At 41.5% G+C, this 21,153-nt stretch overlaps 1 protein-coding gene across 3 annotated transcripts in view; it reads right to left on the reverse strand.

Moving 5' to 3' along the window:
- The window catches only part of FYN (FYN proto-oncogene, Src family tyrosine kinase), a 138,675-nt gene that overhangs the window by 27,100 nt on the left and 90,422 nt on the right, over positions 1 to 21,153 (reverse strand). For 2 of the 3 annotated variants that reach the window (XM_063151021.1, XM_063151020.1), the window contains 6 exons: positions 14,188 to 14,445; positions 13,568 to 13,664; positions 8,942 to 9,040; positions 7,720 to 7,823; positions 3,365 to 3,514; positions 1,423 to 1,587 (listed from right to left, as the gene is read on the reverse strand). In XM_063151021.1, the coding sequence (XP_063007091.1) occupies positions 1,423 to 1,587; positions 3,365 to 3,514; positions 7,720 to 7,823; positions 8,942 to 9,040; positions 13,568 to 13,664; positions 14,188 to 14,434 (862 nt within the window). In that variant the 5' untranslated portion in view covers positions 14,435 to 14,445. Of the gene's footprint in view, positions 1 to 791; positions 948 to 1,422; positions 1,588 to 3,364; positions 3,515 to 7,719; positions 7,824 to 8,941; positions 9,041 to 13,567; positions 13,665 to 14,187; positions 14,446 to 21,153 lie in introns of all 3 variants that reach the window. The other variant, XM_063151022.1, reaches the window with a different exon arrangement.

Consider the following 21,153-nt stretch of genomic DNA (forward strand, 5'->3'; position numbering starts at 1 on the left):
ATACAGAACACAATTTGGCATAGAAATTGAGCCACATCTCATGGAATGGCCACTATATTGTGTTTTAATGCTATGGCCATACTAAGATTTATGTATATTGTAAATTGCTGTTGTTTTATACTCATTAAAAGAATGAGGCCCATGATGGGTAAGTTCAGCTGGCAAGTGTGCAGAAAACAATGTCAGTGGATTTGGAAAAGGTCAATATTTCTGGACTTCAAAGTGGGGGCTCAGCTGGGCCTGGCAAGTTTTGCCTCTGTTGTCCCTGCTCTCTATATTGAATTACTGGGCTCTGCTGCAGACACAAATTGCAAACAGGATTGAAGAAGTGGATGCATGGGAAAGCTAGCTTGACAATATCAGCTTGCTGATATTTGCCATTATTTTTAAGCTGGGAGAGTGGATGGAATCATTTTCAGGGTCTGATTCCATCAGTGCTACAACACACAAGGAAAGAAAAATGTCTACTTACCAGATTAATTTCTGGTTAGCCATTCTGCCTTACAGGTTTAGCATCATTCCTATCTTAATACCTAGCAATTGTGTAGTCACCCAAATAAACCCAAGGCAATTAATGAATTTTAATGCCCTAACCTCTCATACCACTGTGTGCAAATGAATGGAAGCTTCCCCATGGATTACTGTATTTATGTTTGACTGTTTCAGGCAATAGAAACTAACATTTCCCACTATTCTGATCTTTTAGCCTTAAGATCTAGACTTGAAATGTTTATTTCTGCCAAGAGGGCCTTAAAAGATCCATCCAAAGCAAAATATATTCTCTGCCTTACCACGCCACACTTCAGCGAAACACCCCTGACCAAGCTTCTGTTCCAGAAATAATGAATCACGTGCAACTTCCCATGCATCTTTAGCCAATCCAACAGTTTGTGGGGTATAATTCGTAGCAATCACAGTTAAGTTAAAACACAAACCATCAGCTTTCTCTATAGGAGAGGAAATTAATAAAAAAAACACACTTATAATCCAAAATTATGCATGCATTGAGAAAGATGGAAGGTGAGGGTCTCTCAGTGCTGCAATAAAGTTCATTTGCAAACACTGGTTTTTGGATGCTGATGATAAGGACTTCTTTTGTTAGCTTGCAGAAAAAGGCTCCTTGGTACAGCTAAGAGATTACTACGCGAGCCTTGATTTATTATTAAGACAGTGGTAATTTGTCAAAATCAAGACCTTCCAAGGAAACATGGATTTTCAGTTTTCTTTTGCCATCAATTATAGTGAAAGTTGAAGATTAAAGAATTTCAAAGTCAAAGACATGATTCCAAAGACATTTTTCCTAACAGTTTGAGCTTTACTAATTTTTTTTCTTGTGGGCCACAATGTCCTCCTACATTTTCACCTTCCATCTTGTAATCCCCACACAGCGAGCTATTTTAGAGTAATTATTTTGCTCCATACCCATCCATACTTCCCCAAACTGCCCATTTCCCAGTCTCTTGATCAACTGTAGGGATTCTCGTGGAATTTCCCAGACATCTTTGGTTTTGACAGACAGATCAGTAAGCCTTGGCATTCCTTTATGACAGGGGACTACTAAGCGGCAGCAAAGACCTGCAGCTCTCTCTGATGGAGCCAGAAGTGAAGCCAACAGCAAAGGAGAGGAAAGAAAAAAAAGTGTGACATGAAACAAATACAGTAAGCAAAAAAACAATGCTACTCACAACAGCTGTTAGTTGCATACCACAAAGCATCCTGGAAGATTAGGAATTGAACATTGAAACATATTCATTTGAGACAGAACAGGAAATATTTTAGTCTCTGCACAGCCTGAAATGGAAGGTGACCACCACTGCTTTCTCTTGCAGACTCAGGATTTCCCTCCTCCCACAATGCTGCATTAAGATAACCTCTTGAGTGACTGGTTTACTATGGTACAGTATATCTTTTTAAAAATAATCTGTCAGTTACAAGCTGAATTGTTTCTGAACTGAGTAAAAGAAACACAGAGAAGATTAATGACTTATTTTTCTGAAAAATTGCAGCCATGAAAATTTGGTGGACTTTTTGTCACCTGGGAAAAGATATTTTCCATATTTTGCTCTGTGAAAAAGTGTCTTTGTAGGTGTCATGCAAGTCTGACATTCTTTCTAGAGCAAACCTTCATTAGCATATGCAGTACCATGCCTCCAGAGCTACCCTGCCTGGATCCTACTGATTATGCCTCTGTATTGCACAGAAATGGCTGCTTCCAGGTCTTTTTGTTTCTGCATCTGTGCATGGAAAATATGCCACCCAAATAAGATGACCACAGGAAACTAAAATTTGACATATACCAACCGGTACATTGAGGTGGTAAATTATCTTCCTTATATGTGAGTTTTTGTATCTCATTTAGCTTGAAGTAGAGTCACCAGAAACAACTAGAAATTCTCCCTGGCAGCACACACCCATCAGGAATTGGGTGGAGAAGACAGCCAGATGTCTAGTATGAATAGCATAAGAATGCAGCAGACAGAATACAAAGAATACAGAAAAAATGCCCGCAGAGAAGCTGATTTCCCAAGTAAAAATTATGAAAAGTTTTTGAGCAGCAAGCATTTGGGGTAATCTGTTAATAATATTATGGAAAGCTAAAGAAAAGGGAAAAACCCCAAAGGGCAAATAATTCAAAACACAAATTTCTGCTTAAAAACTGACCATGCTGAGAAGCATGGCAATCTGTGTAAGAATCAGTTGTCCTATGCAGAGGTTCGAGGGGCTTTGAAGTTGCATTTGTTGTACACCAATTGCCAGTGACAACAGGACGTACTTTTGGGTGGAACAGTGCATGTCACACTTTATTCACATAATAAATAAAGTTTGGTGGGTGGACACAAATAGTGTGCATAAAGAAACATGCATATTGCCTTATTTATTTAACATAATCTAGATGCACATAGAATAAAAATTCAGTGGGAAAATATATTTAATGTATCTAATACATGCAGAACTTTTGGCCATTGTTTTAGGTGACTGAATTCCACAATGCAATTCCTACTTGCTTCATTGGCAATAGTCTGCTGCAAAATGGCACATCTTAGCACTCACTTATTCACAGGGAATTCATGCTTGGAGATGTGCAAGTCAAATTTGGTAATTCTGTTTGCTCAGAAATAGGGAGAGCTGACAAAACCTTTAGCACAGTGAAGTGTTAGGTTTTAAAAGCTCTGCTGCTGTATCCCATGAACAGCACTCAAAGACATTTATAACTCTAATGGGAAAGGGATAACAGAAGATGCATTACAACAAGCTAGTCATAGATCAAATGACTCTTTAGGGCATCTTACACATACATCAGCTCAGCAGCAAACACTTTTGTTTTAAAATACTTCAGAGTGCCATGTATTATCTGAAAAATTACCTGAGTAATGCTGAACCAGCTGCTGAAGAGTTTCAAATTGTGCCCGAGTTGTGATATAATATCCACCATTGTCAAGTTTACGAATCTTATAATGTTTGACATGATCTCCTTTCATATCATCCCAGTCTCGAATAGACAGGGAATAGGCACCTGTTCCAAGTAAAGGAAAAAGAAAAAATTGTAATTAGCTCTTAGTCACAAAGATTTGGGTTTTCTGGTAAATTGCTACAAAGTGAAAGAGAAATTGCTTCCAAAAAGCTCACTGTATCTTGAAAAAGAACAACTTAATCTAACACCATGAGGTAAGCATCAGAGAAATCCTGGGATGTTCACACCGTGTCCCTTTCACAATGTTCTAGAAAGGTACTGGGACTTCTGTGTAAATGAAAACTCACATTTTAACATTTAATGCTCCAGGCTGTTAAATTGACTTTTCCTATTCTAAGTGTCAGGTTACGCTGCAAATACTGTCCTTTATGTAAATGCCAGTGGGTGGTAAATATCAAGGTTTTGAGGACAGGAAGCTCTGGAGATAATGACTTTATATGTGGGTAGTGTTGTTACCGGGATGGATCCCAAACTTCTTTATAAACAACCAAATAAGCATATTTTGTACACCACAGTCTTTGGATGGTAATACTACACCAAGACTGAGCACCAGTAGATCTGCAAGAACTTCACATTTAACTTCCCAAATCCATGTGGGGCTTTAGAGCTTACTAGTAGGATTCAGATGCCCTAGCACAGGGATTAAGTGCCATGTGAGATGCCTCAGGACACGCTGCTTGGCAGTTTTCCCACAGGCTGTCACATTTTTCCAGCCATGTGGATGCCCTGCAGACATTTGAAATGGCTCTGGACGCTCAGGGCCATGTGAGCCTCAGTTGATGGGCTGGATTTAGTTTCAGGTGCAGTGGTGGCAGTCACTGGTGGGCTGGGGGTTTGATTTATACATCCATGCATAAGCCCCTGGTGCTACGAGGGTGGCTGAATGCCAGCCCAGTTTCCATGCGAGTCATGGCACTGTGGTGTAATGCCAGTGTGGGCACTTGGTGTTTGCAGTCAGGGGCAGCTGAACAGAGCCTCAGCTTCCTGCTGGCTGCAGAAACAGCTCAGGCACCTCCGTGGGGACCTGCACCTTCAGGTGACTCACTCTGGAGGACAGTCCTGTTTTACAGCCTGTGACACACGTGTTGTTTGTAAAAAACCCACTTTTTTACAGTGTAACGCAGCATCTGAACAAAAACACGGCCCTTTTCAAAGGTAGCAAAGAAAACAAGTTCTCTCTCATGGCTCAGACAAATACTGTATTTACTCAAGGGAATTTAGGTATTAAAAGGAGAAGAGGAAACTGTCAGCTGCAGAGAGCTCAGGGAGGCCCTCCTTCTGGAGCCTCTGCTGCTTTCACTGGTAACCATGTCAGCTAAGGGCAGAAAAGGAAAACCACCAGCAAACAGTTTTGTGTAACATGAAAGGTGGTCCCAGTGTAAGATGTCTTTCTTGGATGTATCCTCAGGAAGAAGCCTCCTTGACCACATTAACCAACAACAGGTTACACTGGTGGGTGGCTGATCCCTGAGGGAGATGCAGTGCGTAAAACCTCTCCAAGGACTTCTCAAATTCCCTGTTGTTTGTCCCCTATATAGGAGGAAAAGAGCCAACACTTAAAACAGATGATTCTGGTTTATTTGAATGGGAGGCACCCTTAAAGGAGTGTCAGGGGTTGTTTTATGTATTTTTTTTTAAATTTTATTTTAGTTTCATGTATTTATTTTGGTGGGGTTGGAGCTAGATAATCTTTAAGGTTCCTTCCAACTCCAGCCTTGCTGTGATTCTCTGATTTCTAAGTGTAGACAAATACTGTTTGTTTAGGACAATTTTCTGAAGAGGCTCTCCCCGAGTCAGTACATTTGTCTCAACTAGGAGTTCAAAGCTTTTTGGTGATTTGCAAGCACATCTTGTGCATGCTTTGTACCACCACTCTGGGCTGTGCATTGTCAGCCTCCTCTCAGAATTCTCCAGGCAGTCTTCTCCACCTCTGCATTTTTGAGTTTTGATCCACTGGCAGCAGCTGTATTTTCTTTAGTCACGCTCCCTGCCTATCTGCTCACTATTTTAGATTCTTTAGGGAAATGTAAACAATCTGTGGTTCCAGGTCTGCAATCAGAGCTGTGTGGGTGGCCCTCAGTGGACCCCTGTTGACCTCAGATCAAGTTGCAGGACTGGAGCTTTAGCTCAAACCTGGACATAAACAAGAACCAAGATATATTTCATTATTCATTTATTTAGGCTGTTGGTTATCTGTACTATTCATTATTCTCTGATGATAAATTTAAATACAAGAGATAGAAGTAATAAAAATTTGGGATAGAAATACGACATTACAATATATCATGCTAATGATTTTTTTAAAAAAGCCAAACAACTAAAACCAGACAGTCTTGAAAGGTGGAGATTGAAACCAGGTGAAGGATTATGCAGACAAGAGCTGATGAAGCACCTGGGTAGTCAGGCATTGAAAAAATGAAAAGCCAGCTCCATATGATTTATTTTGAAAGTAAGAAGAGAAGGCAACCATGATCAAGGGAAGTTAAATTCATGCTGAAATCACCCATGATGATACTTCTAACAGGATCCTGATTAATTTTATTTTTGTTATTATTTAAAGCAGAAGGGACAATTCTAGGTCATAAAACAATTCCTGCCTTAAGCCCACAATGGCTGGTTGGGATAGGGCATTTTGAGAAGACTTACGGCAGAACACACCACTTGAGCCCACATAATTGATTTTTTTCTCTCCCTTAAACAACAAGCTCTCTGTTTTCTTCTAACAACATACTTGAACACCCCAAGAATGAGAAGGGAAATAGGCATTTTTGACAATAAAACATACAAGTCTGCTTTTTTCCTATAGCTTTGATTCAAACTCTGCTTGAAGATGTAGAAAGCCTTAAGTTTGAATGCAGAGAAATGTAACTTGCTGCTGTAAGTCCATCCATGATGGATTTCTACATTTTTCCAATGCATTTGTGTCTCACAAGAAATTAGAAGAACCCCTGACTTGGCTAAGTAAACAGCTCTGCAAAACATATCCCCTATCACTGTATAAAACCTGGGGAAGCCAGACTAAACTGATAATGTGGTTTACAGAAACAGTGTTGTGTTTGTTTTTAGGATCCATGGCTGCATATATGAGTGAGTTTTTAAACTTGGCACAGAGTGGGATGAAGTCCTGCTCCTCACACACATCAGAGCAACTGTTGGTGAAAAAAAACAGGTGGAAGCTATTTGCAGAAAAAGAGCAAGTTTGAGCCTGTCTTGCTCCTGGTGACAATGCCTCACTGCTATGGGAAGCTGTGGGGTGACAAGAAACTGTCTGCCTGGAACAACAGCAAGTCTATTCAGATTTTGCATCAAAAACAGTTTTCAGAATTATACGCAGCCAAGGAAGAATCTAGTGACTTCAGGAGGCAATGATGCAAAGCTTACAATTTTAGATGATTGAATGCAGCATCTGAAGATAGGTCAGGGAGAGAGGAGTGCAAATACTGCTTCTCTTCTTTAAACTCCTTCACTAGCCGTGACATTTTGCACACTAAGCCTGGCTGATAGTGTGCTCTGATCAAAGCACTGACAAGTCGGTGCTTTAATTATGTGAACCATCATTAGACTACAGAACTTGTATGGAATTAATTCTAGTGACTTATGCCTCCCACAGCTTTTGTTCTGGATTGTTGGTTAATTGAGAAATGGCCAGGTTTGTTTTTGGTTAGTTGCAAGTTTTCTGCTCAACAGTTGTATGAATTAGAAAGATCTTTTCATACATGTGAAGCTTTTGAAGAAGATGTTGACAGGCCCTGTGAGCAAAACGTAAAAGCAAAAATAGCACCCGCCGAGAAAACTGGAACTCCTCCAATATTTTTAAAGGGAAGGAGGAAAATACACCCTTCCACTTGACTTCAGCAGAATGGATACAGCTGAATACTTTATGAATATATTTATTAGAAGTATATTCAAGTCTTTTCCCTCTTAATATGTGAATTTAAAACTGCTGCATAATTTTTTTTCTCCTTTTTTTTGTTCCCCCCAAGGATCCAGCATTTCAAAGGATCACACCATGCGGCTTGCACTGCAGATACCATGGGTTGAGTGTGAGTTGTACTTTGGTTGTTCTCTACTTTGAACGCTCACCCTAAGACCTAGGATATCCAGACATCCAATTGCCTAACACAAATACATGCAAAAATGATACTTAATCTCTGCCTGCCTTCATACCACTGACAACAGTATTTCACACACTCAGCACAGTTTTTCCCATGTGACCTTCCCATTCCCAGTCAGAATGCCCATCCTACCTTTGGTAGTTTCGCTTTCCCGGATCAAGAAGGTACCTCTGGGGTTTCCAAACGACAGCAGCTGCCTCTCGGCATCCTTTCGGCCCAGCTTGCCAAAGTACCACCTTAGGGAAATACCAGAAATAGTAAGGCAAAATGTGATGTGGCAACACTAAATAGTGTCACAAAGCCCAGACACAGAGAGGATTTTGTGTGGAAACTGTGCTTACTCAGATACAGTTCATCATTTTTGTCACACTGTGTCTCTTTTGTCATGCTGGAAAGCCAATGTGGCTGGAAAGCCAATGTGACAAACCACACAGTAGATGTTCCCTGTGCTGGGCAGCAGCTCTTTGCATTGAGCCTGTAATCAGCAGGTGCTGAGAATGTTTGGTGTCCTCCAACAAAGGCCAGACTTGGACAAAGAGAGGCCAAGATGTGGTGGGTGGAGGGTATACACAAGGAAAAGGGCAGAAAACTGTTGCTGCCAAAGAGCAGTATTTGTACAGATGTTGCTATAAATATTTTACTTGTATAGTGATTTACTAGTACTCAATATTTTTGTTGCAGCACAGCTATAAAATCTCAGTAGAAGGACGAGATTCAACCTTGATGAGATTCTATATGAAGCTTTCTAAGGCTTTTACAGCCTTTTTTCCTTCCTGCAGCAACGTTTTTGTGTTGTTTCCCAATCAACCAAGGACAACCTGGAGTACAGACTCCAGGAGTACCTGCTCAGCTCTATAAGTTCCTCCACTGTATCTTTTATACTGGAAATAATGTGAATACACACATCACTCCTTTTCATGGCATAGATGGGCTCTCATTAGAGCTTTGTGTATGCATTGTGGGCATCCTACCTATCCTAGGATTTGTATTTGTTGATACAATGTGTCCTCTTTAATGGACAGTTTGCACACTAATTGACTCAAAATATTTTTACAAGTCAGTTCAGGAAAAGCAAGGACACCTTTTGGTTAAAGCTTGAAATTAGCTGACAGTTGAAAAAAGGAAGCAGACCTGTGTTCCTTTAGGTTTTCTTCCTTTGTTTTGACATTGAAAAAGCACTGAGCTCGTGCTTCTTTTGTTACTAATTACCTAATTATTTATCGGTGCAGTTAAGAACTGAAATAAATATAACGTAAGTCATTTGAAAAATCGCTGCAATCAATCAAAACCAACTCCTCACACCTCCTTCTAACACTGCACTAATGGGTCTTTAGAACAGAAAAAGAAAACATACTCCTCTGCTTGGATGGAATCGACTGGAGCCACATAATTACTGGGAATGTAACCAGTTTCTCCTGTTGTCAAGGAACGGGCCTCCCACCAGTCTCCTTCCCTGTGGAAACAGAGGTGAGAGGAGAAGTGAGAGCAGGACACAGCTGTACAGACAATGATGTGGCTTTGTCTTCAGTTCTCGGTCTCAAGGTTGTTATTGTTCCTTATGTATAAAATTCTTTCTCCTGCCCTGCCGAGGTCCATCCAGCAGGACAGTCCAGGCACTCTGCCTGCCTCCAGGCCTGTTATGTCTTTATACTAAAAATTACATATACAATGTTTACAATTACTTTCCAATACCTATCACCTATGTTAGACAGTGAGCTTCTACTGTAAACCAAGCCAAAAGTGCCAACATCACAGCAGAAGATGGTGACCAAGAAGAACAGGACACACCCAGATCCCTCCATCTTGCCCCCCTCAATCCCCATTCTAAAAATCCCAAAAATCTACAATTTCACCTTGTGATAAATTCACTATCATTCTACTTTGTTGTAGCTTGCAGATCTTCATCTAAGGTTGGTAACTTGCTCCATGGGTCATAATCAAAACCACAGGCATTTTGGGCTCTGTGCCAGGGCCTCTGAGCCCCCTGGCAGGGGTCTTGGCTGCTCAGGACAGCCAGAGGGATGTCCTGGGTCCTGCCAACTTTGCTAACAGCACCCAGAACTGCATGGCTGTAAGAAACCACAGTCACTCATCTCTTTGTCACCGGTGTGCTTCTGAGAGAGCTGTTTGCATCTAAACCCAAAAAAAGTACATATTTCTTTACATCTGGAATTATTGCAGCAGTGATTAGCACTGTAGCCTTTCAGATGCAGCATAATAGCATGAAGAAGCAGAAGAGCCCAGTGTAATCAGGTTTGGTGAGGGCTGAATTTGGACTAGAATATTTAAAAGTGTATCCATAGCAATTATTCTAATACAGACCCTTGAAAAAGCTTACAGGAAAATTGCCAAATTGAACGCTGTGTTCTGCTTTTGGCTGGGAATGAGTTAATTTTCCTCAAAGTAGCTGCTGTGGGACTGTGTTTTGGATTTGTGCTGGACACAGCGCTGCTGGCTGATAACACAGGGATGTTTTCATTCCTGCTGAGCAGCATTCCCACAGTGTCAAGGCCTTTCCAGCCTCCCCCCGGAGCAGAGAGGGGCTGAGCAGGGCTCTGTGTCAGGGGACACAGCTGGGACAGCTGACCACAAGGTATTCCATTACATATGGCAGCACGCTCAGCACGTAAAGCTGGGCAAGAAGAAGGACAAGGGGGGAATGTTTGGAGTGATGGCCTTTACCGTCCCAAGGCATGGCTGGGCATGATGGAAGCCTGCTTTGCTGGGGATGGCTGAACACCTGCCTGCCTATGGGAAGCCATGAATGAATTCCTTATTTTGCTTGGCTTCCGTGCATGACTTTTGCTTTACCTGTTAAACTGCCTTTATCTCAACCCATGAGTTTTCTCACTTTTCCCCTTCTGATTCTCTCCCTGATCCTACCATGGGAGAAGTGAAGCCCCCCATGGGGGCTGTGTGGGGCTCAGTTGTTCTCCGAGGTTAAACCACAACACAGTGTCACATTCACTGCTGATTTTAAACTTCTATGAGCACAATTATCTGAAACCCAAAGATATCAAAAAGCCATCTATCAATGTGGCATTTTAGATGGCCCTTAAGGATCACACTTCATTGTCTAGATTCCCTCTGCTGGCCACCTGGAGGAGGTAGCACAGGACTAGGCTGCATTTTCAAATATTTGCAAAAAGCTTCACATTTAAATGAGAAGAGGTTCATGCAGGACTATCTTAAGGCAGCATTCTGTAGGCTTAGCATGAATTTTTGTCTTACACTGGTGCAGACAGTGGGACATGCTACTGCCTTTCAGAAAATGCACATTGCTGCAGCTGTGCAGCTTTAAGAGAAGTTTATTTCTCAGCTTTCTGCAGGATGCAGTGGCTTGGGATTTACCAATTTCTATTTCATTCTCAGCACCAGTGAGAATGAAATAGAAATTGGTGAATTCACCAGTGTTTAACTCTTACCACTACTACTAAGCATTCTCTTTTCTATTTCTGGACTGCTTAGAAACTCTTTCTCAGTTCCCCTCTCTGTAAAGCAGAGACTTGTTCACTAAATAAAACACTATTATCAAACATGACTGGAGAATTCAGCCTCTTCTGGAAGCAAACAATTGCAGAAAACACACTGTCTAAGCTATTACTGGAAAGAAAGGTTGTGTCAAGGTGAATTCTTTAAATGTTCAACTTCACTTTATTTAACAGTTTAAAGGAGCACGAACTCTATGGAAAACAACCAGAAACCAGCTGTGATTAGTCGAAAAGGAGACTTTCCAATTTTACAGTTCAAGAAACATGAAGTGCAAATAGCTTTTGCAGAGGTTGACACTGTTTTAATACACCCTGTGTGCATTAGTATGTCAGGCAAATGGCCCTTTTTGTTTGTGTCTCTGGTGGTGCCAGTGAAGTGCAAACCCTTCCCCCAGATGCTGCTGTAGAATATTTCTGAGGCATTATGCCACACTGAGCTTGATAAATTGTACCGTTCCATCTCCTCCTTACTGTGCAGAGAGTCCACTAGATGGAGGTATTTTGTCGTATCTAGGGAGGAAAAAAGCACTCCTGTGGATGCTCCCAACGTCAGGAACAACCCCCTCTGCTTTGACAGAGAAGCTTAAATCTCTCAAAGCACTGCCAGAGGAGGAGGAATGCAGGCTTTTTTCACAGCTCTTAATTTCAGACCTGCAGCTGAGGTAGGAGGCAGCTAGTCAATGGGGCCAGACAGGGAGTGGTGGTGGTGGGAATGCTGGGGATGCCCAGTGTTCCAAAGCCCCACATTCAGGCTCTGATATGAACCACTCTGCAGGTGCCTCTTTCACCCAGACTGCCTTTAGTAAAATTTCTGGGTTCAAATCACAGGGATACCCCCTGAATGTAATTTCAGGTGTTGTGCTGAATGTTTACTCCAAAGCACAAATCAAATTTTGGTTTTTGAAAGCTAAAGCGAAATCCAAATCCAAACCTCTCCAAAAATTCCAGACCAACTACTTTTTTTGCACATATTGGCAAGCAGCATTGGCAGGTGCTCTTAAAAATGGGCTTATTTAATGTAATTCCTGATGCAAGTGAAGAGAGGAAGCATTCTTACAGAAAAGCAGCTTTCTGGAGATTCCCAGTCTGGCTGTCACTACTCCAGGGGTGCGGTTAGGGCCATGTTTATAAGCAAATAGACCTAACTACAATGGGAGCTGAGCTTCTATGATCCTACAGGAAAATAAATGAATGGTTGGTCTTTTTTCCTTACTTAGAAACCCTTCTTCCAGGCCATAATTACCTGCATCAAAATGCATATACTGCAGCCACTGACATGAAGGGGAATCTCTCTGTCTCACCAGCTCCAAGGATGACAGCTCTGTAAGTCCTGGTGAGCACCACCAGATTCCACCAACTGGCATGGACAAGGTATTTATAATGTGTGGAACTTCTTGTTCCAGGTTATGGCATAGTTTGTGCAAGGTTAGGAAAGCACAAGGCAATGTGAACAAAAATGGATCATAGGTTTAAAAAGGGTTTGTTTCCAACCTCTAATTTAGAAGCAGAAAGGTTTTAAACTGCTGCTCCCTCTACAAATTGTAACTGAAGTTTCTGTGCTTTCATCTACATCAAAGCTCTTTGGCTCATGAAATATTCCACAGAATTACCTGATTTTTAAAAGAACTTCAGTGCACATTGAGCCAATTCCAACCCTTCAGTGGCTATATTAAAATTAACAGGAGCTGCACCAGGGGTGAATTCACCTCATTGTCACAAATTATAAAAAAAAAGAGAGGACCAATACCACAAAGCCTTTAGAAAGTGACATACTTGGTTGTTAAGCCATTTTTACCTCTACATGATGGCAGTAGTGAACATAACACAGAGCCTGCCACTTTATGCTCTTAGCCAAGAATTACAAGATGTTCAGATATAGGTCAGTAGCACAGTGAGTTTTAGAAGTTATTTTTAAATCGCTAAGGGATTTTTTTTTTTCTATGGGCAGTTGATAAAATTAATTTTAAGTTGATGATTTCCAGGATGGAAATCTGGTTTTCATGTCAGATGCAGCAGAATCTAAGAAGTTCTGACTCCATCACCTATCTTTAAAAGGACAAAAATGCTTTTAAACTTGGAACATACATATTTTGTGAATCATCTTTTAGCTCACTTCTGTGTAGGGATACTTGCAGCAGATTGGAAAAAGTGTTAGTACATGCCTTGCAGAACCTCTGTAGCTACTGATAAAGTAGAAAGCTGGTAGTCTCAGTTCTGAATGTGGGGTTACTGTAAAAGGTAAGTAGTAAATCACACAATCTAACACTTTTTTTAAAGTAAAGCTGCATGTGGTTGAAGTGTTTTTTCCCCAACAATACAGCACTTTGCAAAAGTGCACTAAATGCAACGATGAGAAAGTAAGCATAGAGTAAATCCCCTCCATACTTGAATATCCAACATCAGATTTTACTAATAGCATAAGCAAATGTTATTGTAAACATTGTAAGTTTGAAACTATTAAAAAGTAGATTTCCAAGCCTATAACTTACGAGCTGTTAAGTATCTGGAATTTTTCTCCTTTGTGAAAACTCAAGTCATCTTCTGTTCTTGCTTCATAGTCATAAAGCGCCACAAAAAGAGTTACACCTAAAGAAAAAGATAAGTGGGTTATACTCCATCACAAAAGACAGGAGGGAAAGGAACCTCAAGAGATGCTGTGGATAAGCCACAGGTGAGGTGCTCCAGTTGCTGAGGAGCAAACCAAACTGAACCCTCCAACTTTTGAATGACTCTCATTTCTCTGGTCTTAGGCAGCCAGTGGGCACTCCACCTCCTTCACTCTGCACAGTCACAGCATCCCAGGCAGGCAAAGGGGGTTGAAGAGACAGTTTAGACATAGCCATGCCAAGTATTTAACTACTGGAGGTGGCTCAGCCCACACTTTACACTCCCTGGTAGAGGGATGAGGCAGTTAGCCAAATGTGGCATGTACACATAATTTCTCAGCCCCAAGTGAACCTGCAAATTAGCAAAGAACCCAGGTCCACCCTACTTCATCTCTTCACACTATTTAATGAAATAACTGTTCCTAAAAGCAACATGCTGAGACAGTCAGGCCTCTGCTGTAGACACATGACTAGGAGCACTAAAATAAGATGTTCAAGCTCACCTGTTCCTCCTCTTGTACGCAGCGTCCCTGTATGAGAGGAGGAGTTGACTCCACCAAACACAGTCAGTCCTTGGCCTCCTGTGGCATGGAAGTTGTTGTAGTTTGGGATTGAAGTCACACCAAAGCTGGGATAGTGCTGAGGAGTAGGATCTGTCCCATAGCGGTAGCCTGAGCTTTGAGTTAAACTGCCATCCCTCTCGTCAGTCAGTTTTGTTGCTTCTTTATCCTTACATTGCACACAGCCCATTATCTAAAATCCTACGAGAGGAAGGAAAGGACAGGTGTTCATATGTTGATGCTCACCAGATGTCCTCCAAACACACATATGATGAGGCTCAAATTAAGTTCATCGCTCAAAAGTTAAGTACTTTGGAAAAAAGCCCTGCAGTGGTTTTAAGACAAACAGCAACATGTTGGGAAAAAGTTCACACAAAATCTTCCCCTCAGGAGTTTTCCATCAAGGCCTGGGGAAGGGGATCCTGCCTGCTCTTAGGGCAGTGGCAGATCTTTGCCCTGACAGGCAACATTTTGCACAGAGGGACCAAGAGGATGAAACCCATCTTGCTCACCCTCTGCCAGGAGATGCAACTGGCAGGCAAAGGACTCAGCCAAAAAAGTGCAGCTGGAGGTGTTCAAGACTGCCCTCGGAACACAGAATCAGGCACTTAGCTTGTGGCTCATATTTGACCTTGCCAACTACACAGGAGTGGACTTCACCTGAGGACAAAACCCTTCTTCCATTGCTGGAGCTCTGCATGGCAGGCAGAAAAAAAGCCACAGTGAGCCAAGAATTATTACAGCAGGAAAGTAGGAGGGAGATATCAGAGGGCACAGCTGAGAAAAAAAAAAAAAAAAAAAAGGAAGTTCCTTTTCAAGCAATACCAAATTGAAGGCTAAAACCACTGGTAGCAGAAGGTGGGGCTGGCAAAGGCACATGTTAAGAAACCAGAGAAAGTCCCAGAAGAATTAACACATCAAGTGCAGAGCAACTCCAAGTACAGATTCTGCACAGGATGAAACTGAGAGGGTTTCAAAAATTACAGCTTCAAAAAGGTTGCTCCAAGTTTTTTAATTCTTGTAACCTCTTGCTCAGCACCCTCATGGGGCACTACCAGCCTCGGTTAAACTCTTTTTATTTCAGAGAGTTTATTTTAGCCTCTCTCTGCATGGAGAGAAACAGAGGGTGATTCACCACAGCTCAGAAGCAGTCCTGTAAGGTTAGTCCTGTAACCTGGTGTTGCCTTTCATCTGTAGCTCTAACTTTCTCTAATCCATGTGGTGCTGTGACTGAACTCTTTCCTATTGCCCAAGTTGAACCTGGACTAAAAACCTGAGTTTCTGGAGTTAGGTGGGATGAACCTGGGCAATCAGATACTTGTCTGGATGCCTCCTTGGTCTGAACCAGTACAGTGACTCTTAGATGCAACCTGGCACACAAACAACATACTCTGAACAGTGGTGTTGGAAGAGAAACGGCAGAAAAAACCCTAAAAAAATTGCTTAATAGACATACTTTTTTCAGAATATATAAATAGACAGGGAGAAAATGCAGAGAACAAAAAAAAAATATAGTGAAGTACTATTTTTTTTTTTGCCCCACATTTCTTTTCACATTTCAGACCAATATCTGTCACTTTGGGTAAATAAAAAGTCTATGCTTTTTAAATTTTTGTAATTTTTCTGTAGCTGCCAGGCTGGCTATTTTCTATACCTTACCCCAACATCAACACAGGAAATTGGTTTTGACAAACTCATGGGATTTAGAAAAAGAATGTTTCACCAGTGCTAATGCTTGAAAAATTATGCAGCAGCTCCCTGTTTTTCTGTGACAGTGCACAGTCTGGATACCTGCTTCCCACATCTCACCTGCCTAATTAAAAAGAAAAACACTTCTGCTGAACGGTATTTTCTACAGTTTGCAGATACTTCCAGTTATTCTACAAGTCAGTTCAGAAAAACAAGCATCATTTTGCTTGCCCAATGTGACACCCATCCACAAGAAGGACCAGAAGGAGGATCTGGGAAAATACAGGCCTGTCAGTCTGCCCTTGGTGCCCAGGAAGGTTATGGAAAGCTCACTGTGAGTGCAATCACAAGGCACACACAGGATCAGACCCAGCCAGACTGGGTCTAGGACAGGACACAGCCCTCAGTGCCATGGCCTAGTTAACAAGGTAGTGATCAGTCAAAGGCTGGATGCTATGATCTCAGAGGTTTTTTTAACCTAAATGATTCTGTTTTGCTGTAATTTTATCTTTATTTATTTCCTGGAGTTGTATTGCCTGCAGTTAGCATGGGTCTACACTCTCTTGCTCTTAGCCTGACTTAAAACTGCCCTTTTTGCATTTCTTCATTCCCTTCAAGACACCACATCCACTCAGCAGGGCTCCCTCACCAAAATGTTTAAGTCTTTTGGGGAGAACAGAAAAATGGACTCCTGACTCTTCACTTGCTGCATGGGTGGCACGAGCTGGGATCCCCCAAGAAACTAAAGCAACAACTGGTTGAGGGAAAGGGGTTTGCAGCCTGGTGGCTGCCAAACACACTGCTGCTGTTACTGCTGCAGCAGCCATGCTGACCTCCCTCCTCTGCTCGCCCTGGAAGCTGGGCTGGAGCTGGAGGTGCAGAGTGTTGTGCATCCCCAGGACCAGCAGTGGCACCAGGTGAGCCACAGGGACCACGAGAGGTGCAGAGGTGTCCTGGCCAGCTTTGTATCAGCTGAGAAAAACTGCATGTGGAACCAGGACTACTGCTTTTACCATTTCAACAGCAGGACAGTCTGGCTCTGGAGAGCCTTTGTCTGGAGATGTCACTCAGAACTGAGGCTTTCCTGGCTCCTCTCAGAGCCTCTGTGAGCACTGCCAGGGAGTGAAGCAGGACCACACGGAAGGCAAGAGCCCTGTGGAGGGATGGCTCATCTCCCTGCAGAGCCCCGAAGACTTTGGGCAGGAGGGATGAGTCTGGGATTCACTGCTGGGACCCTGCTACACCTCTGTGAAAGCTGTGATGTGCAGAGAGCAAAACATGGGCAGGAGCCAACACTGTGTGGGAGACACCCCCAGAGAAGGTGGAGGAGAGGTGTGCTGACCACCTGAGCAGGGAAGGGTAAGCCATTAAATCAGCCTGCCTAAAAGCTGCCACATGGGCTTATTCACCTCAAAGCAACTAAGTGATATGCAGGGTTTGCTGTTTCAAGAAGAATTTCACAGCCTTTTTGTTGGCTTGCAGACTTACATCCCTGTGAAACTCTATCACCTCCTCCCTTTCCCCTCCCAGCTCTGTTTTTTTCTCCTCTTATTTTTTCCCATGTGCTTTCATGAAGAAAGTAGAGAAAAAAAATTAAAGAAAAAAGAGATAGGAAACATGAAATCTGTGAGACCAGTGGGAGGGAAAGTGGTTTTCTTGTTGCTCATTCACAAACGTTCAGCTGAGCAGGGAAAAAAAATCCCCACTGAAATCTGGGAAAATTTCATGTATATATTTACAACTGCTGACAAGACAACCCTACATATTTCATTTACACGCTGATAAGGAGAAAGCTGAAATGATAAATCAACTGCAAAAAGAAAAATTGCTACAAGTATTTATCCTGGAAAAAGTGAATAAACAAGGGGATGGTATACATATGTACTGGTAGTTTAAAAAAATGGTTTAGGTTTATATTACTAGGAGTTATGTACAGAGAACCAGTGAATTATGAATGTCTTGGTTTTTGCTTGCTTTATCCTTTCACTGGCAATAGCAGCACACAGGGAAGGAGAATTTGATGCAAAGTGAACGACTGACAAAATGGGCTTTTTCTTTCTCTTGTCCCCTCCCACTGTCACAGTGTCTAGACAATCCAAGTATAAAAACTGCTTGATTGCAGCCTCTTGTAAAATGTGACAGAGGGTGTTACATGCACACATCTTTTCAAGCCAAGTCCCTGAAAGTTGTCTGTTCTTGGCTCAAAGACACAGCATCGTGGGGAGCTGGCTAAATGTGAGAGAATACATGTATGAGTGTACATGCCTAAAGTGATTTCAGCTTGCTCAGGGGTTTCATAGACAATAAATATCACCTCCATTCAGCACTGGCCTTTGTGTCAATGAATGGAATCCAAAAACTAATCTCCTTCAGTATCACAGAGCAGGATTTTAATATCCAAAAGCTTCATCTCCCTGCATGTCAGCATTTGGAGCTGTGGAAGGCTGGAATTTATTCAGCCAGCTCTGAGATCACCAAACAAAATCTGGAGCTGTTTAACACTAAACTCTCTAGAGATGAGCACACAATGTTGCTCATCCAACATGCTGTGCATCTTAGAGTAAGGGAACAAGTTTTTAATCCAATTCCACTAGGAAAGGCAGAATTTCTCAGATGTGTGAGCTACGGGTTGCACAGCATTATCATAGTCTGACACTAGTAATGTTAAAAGGTATGTAACTGGCCTAATTAAAATGAACTTTTCTAATGCAAGTAAATTGAATTTGGTTATTTTGAAGTTGTGTTTTTGTGGGCCATGTAAAACGTGTTTTTATGAAAACATAAACCCCCCTATTTTCATGGGTTTTGAGACTTCCTTAGAGACAAATGAAAATGAACATTATATTATTTGTTTCCTTTCTTGCCCTTATTACATTTCTTGGACTTCAGCATTAACACTGCAAGCAATACAACCTGTGTCTAACCAGAAGAGTAGTTTCCACCCACATTGTGGAAACATTTGTTGACAAGGATATAAAATTCATTATATCACTATTAATCATTTATATAGTCAGAGCACCCTAATCACTTTTAGGTAGGATACAGATGAAGGCTAAGGAGATGTATTAACATTATTATTATTATTATTATTATTATTATTATTATTATTATTATTATTATTATTATTATTATTATTATTATTACTACTGTAAATCAGCCTCCTTTGGTTTTTCTTTTTGTTCTTGATACAAAATGGAAGCCAAAACTGAAACACCCAACAAAGCTAGACACCATCCACACCATTAACAAAAACAAAAGCCATCCTCTGCTAGCTAATCAAAACCTAGGAAAAGTCCAAGAGCAGGAGGAAAATTCCTTTTTTTATACTTCTATTTTAAAAGTAAAAGCTCCACCATGTGATATCTGAAAAGCCAAAAGTACTGATTAACCTTTGCTTCTGCAGTAGTAAGCATATGGATGGGGGGAAGAGTGGTGTAAATCCACTCCTTCCGAGCATCAGAAGTTTTCTCATAAGCTTTCGCAACTCACAGCTGAAAGTCTGAATTATGGTACATCTTCAGAACCTTCTTTTTTTGGAGTTGTAAGAGAAAATAGGTCCTAAGAGTGTTTGAGAGAGAAGTACAGAGAGATGCAGGGAAAAGCCTGTCTACCCTGCACCCTTCGATCCATGCTGGGGCCCCTCTCCTCCAACCCCTTGCACACGAAAGGGAACTGGCACAGGAGAGGGCTCCAGCCTGCTGAAGAGATGGAGAGCAGGTTCAGACCCTGCAGGGTGCATTCTCTTCCCTCCTGGACTTCCCTGGAATGAAATCTGATAGCATATTTTTAAGATAACTTCTCTTGGTAAAAAACATGAAAGGGAGAGGCTGGATGACTGGTAACTGGCAACTGCCTTCTTCTGACCAAGTTTTACAAATCTTGTCTGGAAAGCATCAGCAGGGAAGCTGAGTTAAGAAATAGTTGTGTTAAAAGGAAACCAGAAGCACAGAATCCTTGGCTTTTATTCAGTCTCTGTGGTGAACAGGCATGAATCAAACTAAGGGTTGCATCCAGCATGGCTGTGAAAAATGAAATCTCTAAGGGCCATCTTCTTGGTGCTTTATGTTTTGCTGAAAGCACCACAAAACTATCAGTCTGTGACATCAAATAACCCAAATTTTATGAGCTACTGTAGGATTTAATATTCAAAATGCCACACTCTGAGTTACCGTGAAGGTTCAAGGAGGACAGAAAAGGCTTTCCAAGAATAAGAACTCCAAGAATTTTTAAAAGAGACTTTAAAAATGACTGTGGAATGCCTCCTGCAGGCTGTATATGGGAATAATCAACACAGAAATTTACCCCAAAGTTGAAATGTCTTACTTTCCATGCCCTATTAGCAGCTCCTAGAGAGAAACTGATGGATTGGGTATTTTGAAACACAACTCTGAGACACATTAAACTCCCAATTTTCAGAAAAGTTTCACTCACCCACTCTGACCATTACAAGTCACTAGGAAGGCATTCCAAGTTGGGCAACAAATAGGCACCTTAAACCAGTCTTATGTAGGTCAGTAATTCTCATGCTGTCTGCTTGCTGACCTCTCTTTGACTTCTATCTATGCTGATGGGAGCATTTTGGATTTCCAGAATTAATACTGTGTCCGTTTCAAGCCAACTCAAATGAAACAGATGGAATAAAACAGCAGCACTTATTGCATTATTTTTTTGTTTTTATCTAGTAACTCTGGGACATTTTAGAGGACTGCCTACATTCCAGCTTTGCCAGGGATTCCCCAATTTTAAGGTCAGAGAGATACAAATTTAAAATTAAAACTCCTGGGTGTTATTCATTATTCCCCGGGCTTGTGGGCTGCAGGTTACTATATATACATATAATTTTTACACTAAGGTCTGATCCAGAAAGAATATATTTTTACTGCATCGTGATAGATTCAGTTCAGCTTTGAATAAAGCTGGAGATTTGTGTAGAATTCTTGCAAATCTACATGTGCACCACACTTGTCATGATGCATTAAAAAAATGTAAATCAGAGAAGACACAGTACTACCACTGGATGTCCTCTGACTGTTAAAGACATGCAGAAAATCTCACATACACAAAGTCATGTTCCTGAACAAAAAGTCAGAAACACCAGGGCAAAACTTCAAGTATGTTTCAAAACAGCACTCAAAAATTCCTGGGCTGCATAATTTGATTTTTAAGGAAGACCTTTAATGCTTCACTCCCAGACCCTGCTTTAGTGGTCTGAGCAGAAAA

This window comes from Melospiza melodia, chromosome 3, assembly GCF_035770615.1.
Source record: "Melospiza melodia melodia isolate bMelMel2 chromosome 3, bMelMel2.pri, whole genome shotgun sequence".
Lineage (NCBI taxonomy): Eukaryota > Metazoa > Chordata > Aves > Passeriformes > Passerellidae > Melospiza > Melospiza melodia.